Raw genomic sequence first — 14,938 nt, forward strand, 5'->3', positions numbered from 1 at the left:
CTCTTTTTTTTCCGCACTGTATATCTCAAAAACATTAAATACATAATTTAAATTTTATAGAATCCAATTCTGGTAAATCTTGAACTAAATAGCCATAAACTGCAAAGTGTTAGTTTCAAATGAGAAAAAAAAAAGAATGACTAGAAAAATTAAAATAAATCAACACTATTTTAAAATACAAACTATTAAAATATAATAAAATCAAAAGTATGCGCATCTAATAATGATGTATAAAAAGTTAAAAACTCTTTTACTTTTGGTTCCTTTGCTATGTGTTTCAGATATGTAATGAATCTCCTTAATATTAAAGACTTACATAACACATAACATACGGCTTGCAAAATATTTAAAGAAAACATACATTTTGTAAGTTTTGCCAACAATACTTACCTTAGTAACGTAAAAACATTAAATCTATACCTCAAGTGTTTTAATGGCACATAGAGCCAATTTTAGTAATTTTACAGCAGGGTGTTCTGTAATCACCTCCCTTTATTATTAGAATTCTTTTCTATGAAAGTCTGCAAGTTAGAAGTCGCAAATTAATATTTAAGCGAGGAAAAACGGTATCTAAAAATTTTGAATCATTACTGAGGAAGGCGACAACAAAAAAAATCAAAACAAAGATGATTTCCTGAGGAAACATGGTGCATCTTAAAGGTGATAATAAGTAACACATGCAAGTTTCAAATGACATTCATTCAACCTAGTGATTCAGTACACTACTAGAATTTCTTCCTGGCTTAAATATTATTTGATCTCTTAAATAAAAGATTTTTAATTTTCTTTATTAAAAAGTTTTTAAAAATATATATTGAGGGCGGTTGTTACAGAGCACGTTTTTTTAAGAAATATACTTTCTAAATATTTTGTGCTGGGAAAAAGTCTTTCAAGACGTATTTGCAATTTTAGTACCACATTTCTAAGAGCTAGAAAAGGCGCTTCAATGTTACTTGATTTACCCTCTCCGTTACCATGGTTGCAACAAATCTTTTTTCATCATTGCTGTTCGCCTCATGAAGGCAATTTTTTTAAAGGCTCCGTCGTCCTATCAAATGAAGCTTTTTTTTGCCATTAATACGCTATTGTCATAATTGCAATGAGTTTGCAACAGTTACTCATAACTGTTAGGTCAAGTTTAACCTATCTAAAGTCAGCACTATCTACGCTTATTATGAAAATGTCGCCAAACGTTAATATGGAGAAAAGCCATAGTTTTTTAAAAATGAGAAGCGTTTGAGGTCTAGTTTTTTTTAAATATTTAAGAACTGGCTGCAATGCTGCATTATTTGGGTTCATCAAGATTTGCAAGAACTGAGAATAAAGCAGTTATTTTCTTAATTTTCATCACGATGGAAAAATGGCGGCACATTAGCGATTTCTTAAAAAAATTTAATAACTTTTAAACTATTTATTTGTCTGTTTTAAAGGTCAGATAGTTCTTTAGGTCAAGATGTAGTTCAAAAATCATCGCTTTGCTTCAAGTGTCAGATAACTGTGGGTTTGTATTTACCTTGTGACGATAGAGCTTCGAAAAACCATGTTAAAAAGTAAGAATATTCTGGAAGAAGAAAGGGGAAAAAAACGAAACCATGGTAACGGAAATAGAGCTCCATGTGATGATATCTCCTTGAGATGCCTATTCTATTTATAGAGTCGTTTGATAATAATGATTTCAAAACTAAGAAGTAAGTTACGTTATTAAGGTAAGTTAGAATGATTTTAAAACAATAAAATTAAAATGGCGACTCACCTGGAAGAGTTCGAAAGGTGTGTTGAGAGATCGTGTGACTGATTTCAACATGCTGCTGATTGCGAAGAAGGACTTACCATACCTTCAAAGACATAAAAAAAAAAGATTAAAAGAATGAAAAGATTTGGTTTCTTTAAATGTACCTTTTTTTAAACTTTGAATTCTCGAATTGCACTCTAATTAAAACAAACAGTAAGTGACACGTTGAAAATTTCCATGTTGAAGAACAATTGAAATTATTTCCTGCCAAATAGTAGAGATATTTTTAGGAAGAGGACAGTGGCATCAGCCAAATAGATCATCCATTGGGTCAATTAAAACTAATATTAAAACTTTAAATCTGTCATGTTTAGTGTGAAAAATTCAATTTTTAAAAAATATTTTGAAATATTTTGCTGAAAAAAATCTATTTTATGAAGAATAAATTATGATCTAATGATTTAATAATCAGGTTTAAGGTTACTAAAATTTAAATATTCTTTACATTTAAAAACAAATAAAATCAAACGAACTCTATTACCATCAATACTTATTTATAAATAAAAATTTTTTAAAAATGATAAAAGTAGCAAGTCAATGGGTTACTTGCAATTCAAGACGAGGAAGATCTCCCAGATGACATATGACGTCAGCCAATCTTTATCAGCAAAGTGTCGCATTAAAGTTAATCTAAGTTTCTCTACATAAGTCAGAAAGTTAATGAACGATAAGTTGTTTAAATGCAGAGTCGTATCGCACATCGAATGAGTAGAAATATAATTCTTTTTCGTCTACTTCTTTTACCTAACTTAGATTTATTATTTGTTTACGTACTTTATTGTAACCGTGATATATTTTTGTTTTGTGTGCCTGGTAACTTCGAGGCATAATTTGTTTATGTTCCACATGACTTCGTGCCTATTTGGCGATTTTTAACTGATACAAACAAATAAATACCTTTTATTTCATTAATTTTGCTGCTTAGTGCATAACTTTTTTTTAAAATTTTTAATTCAATTACCATTGATATTAAATTATTTAGTTTCATAAGAACATGTTTTAAAAGTCTAACTATAAAAATAAACAAACATGTGGTTTTAGATAAGTTTAAAAAATACACCTCAGATGGCGTAGTTTGCTTACGTTGTCTATGTGCCACAGCTTTTGCTGTCTGCTTATGCTAACACGTACATTTTGATCACTTTATTTCATTTTGTCGTTAAACAGCCGACCTAATTTTGGGTTTACGGCTACTAATGTTCAACTCCGTATCCTTGCAATTTTGAACCCTAACCAGAAGACGAGGGAACTCCTGGATCAAGTATTAGGTTGCCTTCGTGGAGAACTTCTTGATAAAATTAACCGGCATTCACGCTACATGAAGAGGAAAACAGCGAGAATTTCATATGGTTTGCCTGACGGCAAGGGAACTAACCCATGATCAGTATATCACTGAGAATATTTTACGTGTTTATGGTCAGTGCGAACTATATTTGGAATTCGTATTGATCAGCCATCGCTGGGATTCGATCCCAATTCGCTTCATGGGAAGGCGAACGCCTGAGCCTCAACGGCTTTCATTTTGATCATTGAGCTTATCTGACATGATAAGCTTAATTATCGAAAAATAATTAAGTATTAAAGAACTTAAATAAACTTATTTTTTGATTAAATGGAGTTGTAAGCTAGCAAACATCACTGATGTTATCCTTAAAATACTTAAAGCAAAAGCGTAATTAAAATACTTGATAAAACAGAATTGTTTATAGTTGAATTTAAAACAATGGAGAGTCGTAACGACGATGTCAACCTTCATCTATTAAAAGGTACCTCAGGATAAATCAAGTTAATATGTCTTACATGATAGTGAAATGGAATCGAATAATTGTAGTGGTACACACGCTACAGTACCCACCAGAATTTTGTCTGCAACAGAATTCGACGAACGGATACCACAAGTTGATTCATTGCTGTTTTGTGATAAGCCGGGAGAACTGTATTAAGATCACCAGACTACATGTAACCAACTTTTACAACTACAGATTGTGAAGAAAAATTTTGAGCATTTATTGGATTTCTCGGCATCGCCTGCTGTTACAACTTTTTGCATCGTTTCCCCGTAATTTGTTCAGAAAATGTAAAAAAATAAAATGGTCGAAAATTAGAGTCCATCTATGTATTTTTTTTAAACAAAATATAGAAAAATATATCAACCAAACTTTTCCTGATTGAAGAATGCATTCATTATCCTCGTTTATTTTCGAGTCAAAACAAGCGATCTTCCCAGTTAAACCGAAGTCTGTTATTTATCGAAAATGGTACTTCATATCGAAACATAGTTGCCTCAGGATTTATTTTTTTTTGGTTAGAATTCTTATTAAAGTGACGCGTTGCTTTGTTAGGAGTTAATATTTATGAAAAAGATATTTACCTTTCAAATACAATATTCCACTTGTCTCTGATGTAATTGAATGTTATGTCTCTTCCATAAAGTTTAGATCCAACAGATCGGAAGACATAACTTCCATCCTGTCTACGAATGCCCGAATCAGAACTCAAACTCCAGTTTAGGTACCTAAACACAAATATCAAAGCACATTTTAGGCTAAATTTATGTCCACCTCAGAACACAACTAACTTTTAATCACTTTTTTTTTTAAAAGAATGAAAGAAATACTTTCTTAGAAAGCATAATTTTTGAAAAGTTATGCGATGTGGGATTGATAGTCATTTACAACGACACATTTGCCAGTCTTTAGATTTTTTTTCAAATATAATTTTATTAGAGTTTAAACGAATGAAATCTGATTTAGAAGAAACTTTAATTGCACACGAATAAAGATATTAATTATAAAAAACTTGAAAGCAAACAAAGGTATTATTTCAAGAAACGAAATTGTGTTGGTAATAGAAAAAACTGAAATATCTCAAATTGTAATTGGGCGACGGCACACATTCTGGTTTAAAAATGTTTATAAACAACACGAATGAGAAAATTAAACAATATATATGTTATCGGGAATGATCGAAATCGAGAGAATGTCGACTTTCACCAGTGAATGTCAGCAATCACATAGTCGCTTGGGTGAATGTCCGAAATATTTATTACATCCGATTTGATATTAATTTATTCGTTGATATTATTATAATTATTCGATATTTTAATATCTGCTGAGAGTAGATTAGGAGAAACATGAGTGTTCAGAGTACCGGTTAAATGCATACTGGGCAGTGGCACAGAACCTTTAAAAAAACATGGATGTAAGGCATACCGGGCAGTGACACTTAACTAGACCTAGTATATATTTCGATAGTAAACATTCACCGGTGGAAGTCAACAACCACCCATTTCTGTCATTTTCACAATATATAAAAATTCGGATAATGATTTTATGGTTGGTATAGCATTTTCTATTAATTGTTACATTTGTTTGTATGATAAGAAGGTTCTAATAAAGTAAGAACAGAGTTGGACAACTTACCTTGTGAGCAACCATGGTTCTTTGGCGCATGCCAATGAATACATGAATTTGTCTTTCTCAGATGCGATCTGAGCTTTCTTGTATTGCTCCCAGATGAAATTCCAAACATCTTCTCCGCCATTTTTGACCGCCGAGCAATACACTACGCTTCTCAAATTAGGAGGAATTCTGGAAAGGAAAAAAAAATTATTTGTCCTTCATAGGCTATTCTTTAGGGTGGATAGAACAAGTGTAACGTCTTCACTGATTTGACCACACAATGTCTTCTTCGAATGGCCAAACTTATTGGAAATTCTCCCCTGAAACCGAAAGTCTGTTTTTTTTCGTCAAATGTTTATTTAGTTATCAAGCATTTAAATTGTCCAAAAATGCCTTCGTAAGTGATGCAATCAAAAACAATCCCTGATTGTTTATGAATTGTGGAATTAAAATTATGCAATTATGAGTGAAATTGAAATCATGCAACCAAGGAACCACTGATCCTAAAGGACTGAAATTTCAACAGTATGCTTCCAAATCAATGAGCCTTTTTTGGCGTGGTAAAAGGAAAACTTTATATCGCACTGATAGATGGCGCTGTATAGAAAAGTCGGGAGACGAGTTTGAGCTCGACACGTGCACAGTGGCGATGTTAACGTTTTGGTTGTGTGTGATAACTTTTCTTTTTCTCAAAGTATTATTTATTGTTTTCGTCACATTGGGGATATTTTTAGTTTTTGTTAACTTAAAATCACACCGATAGATAGCGCTAACAGTATTTTCAACAGAGCCTAATTTATACTCACTGTCAATAAAATAGGCGTTTCAAGGTTATGCGATTTCCTCCTCCCCCTCTATCCGTCACTACGGTATCCACATTTCTTACTTTTCCCCAAGTCATTATACTCAGACTTCTTAAAAGGGAAAATACAATATCTTTCGCAACGTAATCATGAAAAAGGAGGGGGGCGAAGAATAGAAAATTTGTGTATAGTTTGTCGATCGAAAGAATTCTCTTCGCCATAAAGTCTGTTGCTATGGAGACGAAGAGATCTTCTTTCTCTCGCTAACGTGTCCTAACACGTTGACTGTCGCCTCACTCATATTCGGGTGATCGGACAGCGTTACCCATATTCGGGTGACAGCAAAGTTTCTGATTGGGCCGCCTCATTTATATTCGGGTGACAGCAAAGTTCCTGATCGGGCCGTCTCACCTGTATTGGTAGGGTGACGCTTATTTGACTACCTGCGTAGGATATTCGTATGTATTTGAAAAGATATTTCACAGGAAATAACAAAACTATGGATTGATATATAAGTAATACAAAAATGATTTATTAAGAAAATTATTGCGATCCTTGTTTCTTGTTCACTGCTATTTGACTCTCTAAGAAATAGGGATTTTTTAATCGAAATGTCAACGAATTAGGGTAAAGATTTTAAGTCCTTTTTACTCAGCAAAAATTCAAACTGATCGTGTAAAGTAGCAAGATGCGAAGCAACAGACACGATACCTTGAAAACAGACGGATATTATTCCTGGGATCACCAGAGACTCGCATTATTAAAATATCGGTGGAAGTTCTTAGCAGAATACGCTTCGTACAGCGGAACTCGTGGCTGGAGGAGATTTCACTGTAAATGGCTGTTTAATATTAATCCTATAGGAAAACGTCGCAACCATAGTCACCAGTCCAGTCGAATCTTTCCCAAGACAAACTGTATTTTATTAGCAAAGAGACTTACACGTTAGTGTTGGTGGGATCTCTTCTCCATTCTTCAAATTTTTGCTGCGCCGTTTTGATGCAGTCTGGATAATCATAACCGCACATCCATCCCACAACGGTCGTTCTCTTGTATCTGAAACATCACAACAGTTTATTATAGCAAAAAACAAAATATTTCGAATGAACAGGGCAGCCACAGAAAAAATATGAAAATAATTAGTAGTATATGAAAATCGTAAACCATTCCATATCATAAAATATTTATCAAATCCAATGAAAAACCTTTTACTTGGCTAGTGATCGGAGGGATTATTAAAGTAGACAATTAGGTCCGTTGTGTCAAAATGAAGTCTACCNACAAATCATAATTCAACTTGAAGATAATCTTCGTTTAAGAAAGCTAAAGCATTTCTTATGCATTTACCTTAGCCACGAAAACTTTAAACCCACTTATGAATTCAGTAAGGTCATCGAAATTTTTAACGTTGATTTACTTGTGATATTCTAATCAAGGAATCATAAAAACTAATCTTTGATTGCTTAGAACTGTTAAACCATTCCATATCATGCAATATTTATCAAATCCAATGAAAAACCTTTTACTTGGCTAGTGATCGGAGGGATTATTAAAGTAGACAGTTAGGTCCGTTGTGTCAAAATGAAGTTTACCCTGAACAACTTTTGATCTAATAATCGAATCTTCACGTATTTAATGTAATGATTCGAGGCTGGGGGGGGNGGGGGGGGGGGGGGGTAATCTGAAATATGCCATGTATAACACCGTTTTATGAAGATCCGTTAATTTGGGAAATATTTAGATTGTATTTACACTATTTAACTAAACTCTTGTATGAAATGATGGTAGCACATGTTTTAATGTTTCTGGATCATTGTTAAAAGTTTAAAGGCAAATAATTGAGTAATATTAAAATATTGACAATAGGGTGGTTTGTTTGCAAGATGTGTACTGGTGAAATATGAGTTCTTGTCGGATTTGATTGACACACTGGCTCACTCTTCTTTACTGATTCATAAAAAAATATTGATTGCGGTCAATTTTTTGTCCAGCCATTTCGATCTTTTAGTCGGATTGATTTGCCGAACTATTTACTTAAAATATTATAAAATTCGTGTATGCTAAGTTGCATAATAAAGATATTTTTATTCTCATATAAGATTTACATAATTCTACCATTTATATAAAACAATATTAAACTTCTATTCACTTCGAATTCATATTAATAGTCTGCCTGTGCTGTGTCTATGTTTGATTAACAAACTAATTTTATTTTAAGAATTAATGTACATATGCACATCCTAAATGTATTATTCTTGCTTTAGATTGTATCGTAAAAGTATCTTTACCGATTCTTATGTGTATCACATAGTATTATAACTATAAATGTTAGTGTTACTGAATTACAAACAGGGTTACTTTGCAAAAAGTAGTTTTAAAGAACATTCTAGATGTTTCATTACTCTTGGTTTTGGTGTAGTGGCACGCTTCGTGAAGCACTCCTTTGTCGTTAGGTATTTGCCTCCATTTTTGTATGAAAATCGCTTACAGTACATGTTTTCGACTCCGTATACGCATTATTTTAACCATAATTGACCAAATTCTTGCATTTGTTTTATAATCAGTTCTTTATCACAACATACAAATAAAAAAAACTTTCGTGATTTAGCTACTGCAGTGGCCGAGATAGCCTATGTAGCAGAGCACTGGACTAAAATGTAGTAATAGGTGAATCGATCGTGTTAAATCCGTCGGAACACAAAGTGCTCCATGTTCCTATAACAAAATATACCTCTGTGGGTTATGAATTAGAGATGAATCGTTCTCTGGTACAAGTCAAAATTACGATCTGAGGTATAAACGGGTGTGACATATGGCTGTGGCAGAAGTCGAATTCTTGGTCATAGATGGCGCAACTGGAAAACAAGAACAATCGCACCCCTTGCCTTAATAGCCTACGGCAGCAACAACAATTAGTGCAGACAATATTTTAAGTTACAAAATCAGACACAAAAACATACTTTCTCTGAATACACATACCTTTTTTTCGATTTATTCCATAGGGGGTACTATTAGTCGCAATCTAGGAAATATGGAGACCATACTTTGGTCAGGAGACCATTTCAAAGTTTGGACTCCCTAATATAAATTTTTTTTTGCGTATTTTGCTATATCCCAAAATTTTTTTAAGCGAATTGAAATTTTTTTTCACACAATTATAAAATTCATTTATGCAAAGATAATTCAATGAAAAATATTTTTCTCCGCAAATATTTATTCTTATTTTATTTAATAATGGTCGATAATATTTGAAACTGCAAGGTCATATAACATTTTTTACATCATTTCAAAGAATGCAATTTCATTTTGCCATGTAAAGTTACATTCTTTAAAATGATGTAAACAGATTTATAGCGTACAATTCAAAATATTTTCCAATATTAATAAATAGAATAATAAAACATAATAAATGCTTGCTAAAATTTTATTTTTGCATGGAATTCTTTACTTATAAATGAATTTTATAATTGTGTGCAAAAATGTTTCACTTAGCTTAAAAAGTTAAAGTACCAGAAATCCGAATATTTCGAGAAAAAGGTATGTTTATTTAGAGACAATTTTGTGTCTGATCATGTAACTTAGAATATCATCTACATTAATTATTTAGCATTTTAGAAGTAACCTTCTTAAACTTTTAAGAATGAGTCCTAGAACGCGGAGATCCAATCAATAGATCAAAAGTTATTTATGGTGGTCCATCTCTTATTTTGTTTCCTGCATACTAAATTAGGTGCGGATTTGTATAAGGTTCATATACATATGCATATAAACATTCCATCACACACACACACACACACACATATATATATATATATTTNCCAAACACTACAATAATTAATTTAGAATAAAATAATAGAACCAATTAATATTTCACTACCACCTTCGATGTATGTATGTAACATGAAAAGCTTCAATTAATCTCTTTATGCTATTCCTTTTCTGTAAATCCTTTTTTTAAACGCTTTCGCTCACACTTTTAAATTCATATCCTGTCTATTAATCTATTTTTGGTTTAAGTAAGCATTAATTAAAAATAAAAATTTTTTCCCTTTGTTCTTTGTGGGAATCGCGCGACTTATTTAATAAACGAATTACAATTACTAAGATTTCCCTTATTTTTTCAAATATTATTGGGAAATAAATAAAAAATATGAAAACTACAATCCGACTGAAACGTTCGATAACGAAATTAAGTCTCCCTAAAAATTTGAACCAGCCTAAAATAACCTGAATGTTCCGGGAAAAAAATAGCTTTCCCGTGTAATAAATAATAAGAGAACTTGCTCGTGTGTTGAAACACATGGGGTGTATTTTCGGTGAAAATAAAAGGGATGATCGGTTGCCAGTTAACAAACAAATTTTTACTCGCCAATTTTTATACTTGGTCGTCCTGCGATCGGTGGTTAATTTTACCCTACACAGGATGAAGAAAAAAAGGTTTTTTTATGAATGAAAAACAATAATTGAATTAACACATAATTCGTAAAATATTATTTCGACTTTAATACAACTGGAAACTAAAGTGATTGTTTTATAAATCAGTATAATCCTTATCGACTGTGAGAAGGAATTATTGACCCATAAAAAGGCATTCAACTACTCGATTCATTTCGTACGTCTGTTCATATCTTATGTCCAAAAATATTTTTTTTCCAAAAATTGATACTTACTGAACTAATATATTTTCATCTGAATTTTCGTTCCAGCCAAGGCGTTCATACATAGGTTTCAACTGTTCAACCAAATAATTCTGAAAGATAAACCATTTCAAAAAATTTGCATGTGAAATTTTTTTCCCGCGTTGTCAGAAGGAATTGAAATATCAAGCGAGTGAGGGGTCATGGAGCATGAGCGCTTAAACCTACAACATATTTCATTTCTATATTTGATGTGGTAGTAAAATTTATATTTTATTGTTCTTGAAATAAATGCAGTTTAAAATAATTTTGACAAACATTACGTTTAAATAATTATATATGGTACACTTGCTGGTTCTTTAAAAGTATTTTTAAGTGTTGACTAAATTTTATTAAAATATGAGCTTACAATGTGAATTTAATTTGATGTTCCCTACTAAGAAAACACTTTTTTAAAAAGCGTGAAACTTGGAGGTATCATACTTAGACTACAAATTTACAAGTGAAAATTTTTCAAACTGAGCTGTAAGTTGTACAAAAATGTTAATTTGGACGTCTAGTTTCTGCCACACTAGATGGCAGCACCGAGACTCTATTTGGATGCTAAAGTGCACCAGGAATTTAATTTTTCTCCAGGGATCTTTTACATGCCGCATAATCATACGACATGGCCGGGGAGGATTTTCTGCATCCCGAGAATCCGGTGTCTGGGCCGGGGATCAAACCCGCAGACTTGGGCTCAGAAGGCCTACGACAAACCAACTGCGCCACCCAGCCACACGTTAAAAAGTGATTACTCTTATTTGGAATTCGTTTCCGAAACGATATGATATTAAAAATATCGTTATTTGAAAAACCACGTAAAAAATATCGTATACACGAAAAACAGCTACCGATAAATCGGTCGCAAAAGGTAGATGGAATTAGTCACAAAGTCATTACTCAAATGCACAATATCGCAACTACATTGCATTAAAAAATCGGAATTTGGAAAAACTCTGTCGATCGAAAAACGACGTGGGTCACCTATAGGTTTCAGAACAGTCTCAAAATAAGCGCGTTAAAGAAATAATTATTCAAATGTCGCAATAACACCTGGTTAAAAATATCACATTTTGAAAAACCATGCAGAAATGGCCGAAGAAACGATAATTAGCAGTCGAAAAAAGGAAATTGTCGCGAAACGATCGGGTCAAAAAGTGATAAGTACTCAGACACGAAACTCGTGTTTCCTAATAACATCGTATTTAAACACTGCAATTTTTAAATTGCATGTGGCAGAGATTGCAATAAATATAACGCTGATTATAGCAATCAACAGAAGATGACCTTTACCAACGTGTATATTTAATTTTATTTCAAATTTATAACCGTCGTTGAACAGTCGATCCTATTATTCTAAGTTTAAGACTACCAACTCCAAAGCCTTGTAATTTTGAACAAAATCCAGAAGACAAGGGAACTCCTGGATTAAGTATTGGGAGAAATTTGCCGTCGTGGAGGACTTTTTGATGGAACTAATCCACATTTACGTTACATGGAGAGGAAAAGCACGAGAACCTCCCACGGTTAGGCCGACGGCAAAGGGTCTCTAACCCATGATCCACCTACCACTGAGGATATTTCACTTGAGCACTGTGGTCGACGTAAGCCCGATGCAAAATGAGTATCGACCAGCCATCACTGGGATTTGAACCCGGTTTACTTTATTGGAAGGCGAACGCTCCATCCCCTGAGCCATCTGGGAATCGAATGTAGGGAAATTGTTTCATGCATTATTTGTGCCAAATGTTATTGCTCATAAAAGTTCGATTAACGGCATCGGAAGTTCAATCTTGGCCGCCAACTCAACAATCGGCGAGTTTATGCAGCAAAATGCTCACTGAGTATGTCGTGGCTGAAAGTTTTTTTCGTTGGTTGTGGCGCGGAAGTTAGGAGAGGGGGGTACTCACTCAGACACTGTCCCCGTCATCTAATTGGGTTCAAAGTTGCGAAGCATTTCGGCCATAGCTGTTTAACCCTGAAAATGGGGCTAGGTGCTTAACCATGGTTAAGTTATGTGTGCCAATCCGTATATTGTCTTTCCCGTAAACGATAAATGATTGTATCGTAGGGGATATGATCGTAAGTCGTTCTCAGAAACGATGAAATTTAGAAGAATGCTGGCTTGTTTCCACAAAGGACACATCATTGAATCGTAGTGAATCCGTATCATGTCTTTACCGGAATAGGATGGAAACATCACCTAACGATATGAGATAACGACTAACTCAATAAAAAAGAAGAGACTTACTTTCCATTTTCCGAAGACAGCACTCCTAGAGATCATGGAGTCGATGAAGGAGAATCCGTAGAGAGCTGCTTTCCAAGGTAAGTAGTCATCCTCTTCCTTCAAGTAGAGGGTCATATTGAGTGCCAAATGGTAATCTATGTGACCCGCCCTGTACGCAACAAATTGTTATTTAGACACACTCATTTGGATTACATACACAATTCGAATGATTATATTCACCGCTCACATTCATTCTACTTAGGAAAGTAATTAAAAGTTTTGCAATGGAGCATACTAAAGAATGAAATTAGTAAATAAAGTATAAATAGGCTTTAAAAAATCAGATTTAATTAAATCTACCAATTTCTATCGCTTGCAATTTTATGGAACAAATTTTGTGAGATTTTGCTACAATGTTTGATTTTGAGTCAAGTTTTGTCGCTGAATTTGAAACATCTTTCTTTTCTTTCCTTCCAGACGCGGATACGTACCTAGGTTAGAAAAACCCTTACCCGTATAAACCGCGTCTGGCCACTACTTTCAGCCAACCTCAATCAATTATTTAAAGTTTCAAAAGAAAGGAGGTTAAAATTTTGTTTACAAATATACAGAAATATTAATTTGTTTACAAATATATAGAAATACTAATTATTTTTTAAACAAGAATTTTTTTATATATATGACATATAGAAAGTGGCAATAAATGAATTTTGAAAAGTAAATTAATATAAAGGAAAAAAAGGTTAATAAATTTTTTTTTTTAGTTCTCCATTAAAATTTTGATTTCCAGGTATTAAATAATAAAAGAAAGTAATTAAAATGTTATAATAATAAATAAAAAATTAAATAGAAAAGATATGTACAGTATTTACAACATATAGGTAAACATTCCAAAATATATAGTAATTTTTTTTTTATATTTAAAATTTTAGAATATTATCATTATCAGAAAGAAAATTCATTACTAATAATAATTTGGTTTTAAGTGCATTGTTAGTTATGAATTGTTTTTGCCGAGTTGGTAGATTAGTGATATTCGATGCACGAGTATGCCATGAAGCTGTGTAGATGCATTCCGTAAGATAGTGTTCTGGAGTGCCCAGAAGACCGCACGTGCAGTGATCATTATCTGAGATGTTTAGATATTTAAAATAACATGGAAAAGGACCATGCCCAGTTAGAAACCAGATTTCTTGTTTTGATGGTATCGTCTTAAAATAATCTNCTGAACTAGATCCTATAATTCTTCCTTTCACTAAATATCAAATATTAGATAAGATAAAGCGCATGATATGAGCGCAGTGTCTCCAAACAAAAAACGTATGTACTATTAAATGATCTTCGTAACTCTTTGAAATATAATATTCGTTTATTTAAAAATAATAGCTCATGATTTCTGTTGAAGCATACGAAAAAGTAATTACCTTGCCAAGTCAAGTGAATCGTCAATTATCTGCGCCCTATTCACAGGATGTATCACCTAAAAGAAACAAGAAACAATCTGCAGAGTTTCTTTATACAACAAATCTAAGTAAAATTAGTTAGTCTCCATTGGCAACACTAAAAGCTTTCTGTTTTAATGGCGGGCATTTTGTAACTGATAAAGGAAACGATAGGTTTGTGATATTAATGTATTTAGTCTATACATGACATACCTTGTGTATACTGTACTCAGATGAAAAAAATGACACTCATATTCTGCGCCTTTATGATACGGTCACATTAAGTTAGCATAGTTTGCGTCCTGCAAACAATTTTTATTCAACTCATTTCAAAAACTACAAAGAATATAAAAACACGCTTCGCAATAAACTATATAAAAAAACAGAACTAGTTTATCAAGAATAGTGAATTAGAGATCTTCCAAACATAAATATTCTTATTTATTAAAAAAAATTAGTCACGAAAGCTAATTTAAAATAATGCCTTCAATTCTCCAGTGAGTGAAGTTAGGCAACACTTTTTACTGTGTTATTATAGAAATTCTAACATTCTTCGAACAAAATTAAAAACGGATTGAAAATGTTTGGAAG

General features: G+C 32.7%; 1 protein-coding gene across 1 annotated transcript in view; it reads right to left on the minus strand.

Annotated features, from left to right (window-relative positions):
- LOC107437802 (aminopeptidase N) overlaps window positions 1-14,938 on the minus strand; it is a 135,248-nt gene that overhangs the window by 5,881 nt on the left and 114,429 nt on the right. The window contains exons 12-18 of the mRNA XM_043045904.2: window positions 14,330-14,385; window positions 12,927-13,074; window positions 10,667-10,746; window positions 6,939-7,052; window positions 5,215-5,382; window positions 4,164-4,307; window positions 1,754-1,835 (exon numbers count right to left, since the gene is read on the minus strand). Of these exons, the coding sequence (XP_042901838.1) occupies window positions 1,754-1,835; window positions 4,164-4,307; window positions 5,215-5,382; window positions 6,939-7,052; window positions 10,667-10,746; window positions 12,927-13,074; window positions 14,330-14,385 (792 nt within the window). The remainder of the gene's footprint in view (window positions 1-1,753; window positions 1,836-4,163; window positions 4,308-5,214; window positions 5,383-6,938; window positions 7,053-10,666; window positions 10,747-12,926; window positions 13,075-14,329; window positions 14,386-14,938) is intronic.

Source organism: Parasteatoda tepidariorum, chromosome 9, assembly GCF_043381705.1.
Source record: "Parasteatoda tepidariorum isolate YZ-2023 chromosome 9, CAS_Ptep_4.0, whole genome shotgun sequence".
Classification (NCBI taxonomy): Eukaryota; Metazoa; Arthropoda; class Arachnida; order Araneae; family Theridiidae; genus Parasteatoda; species Parasteatoda tepidariorum.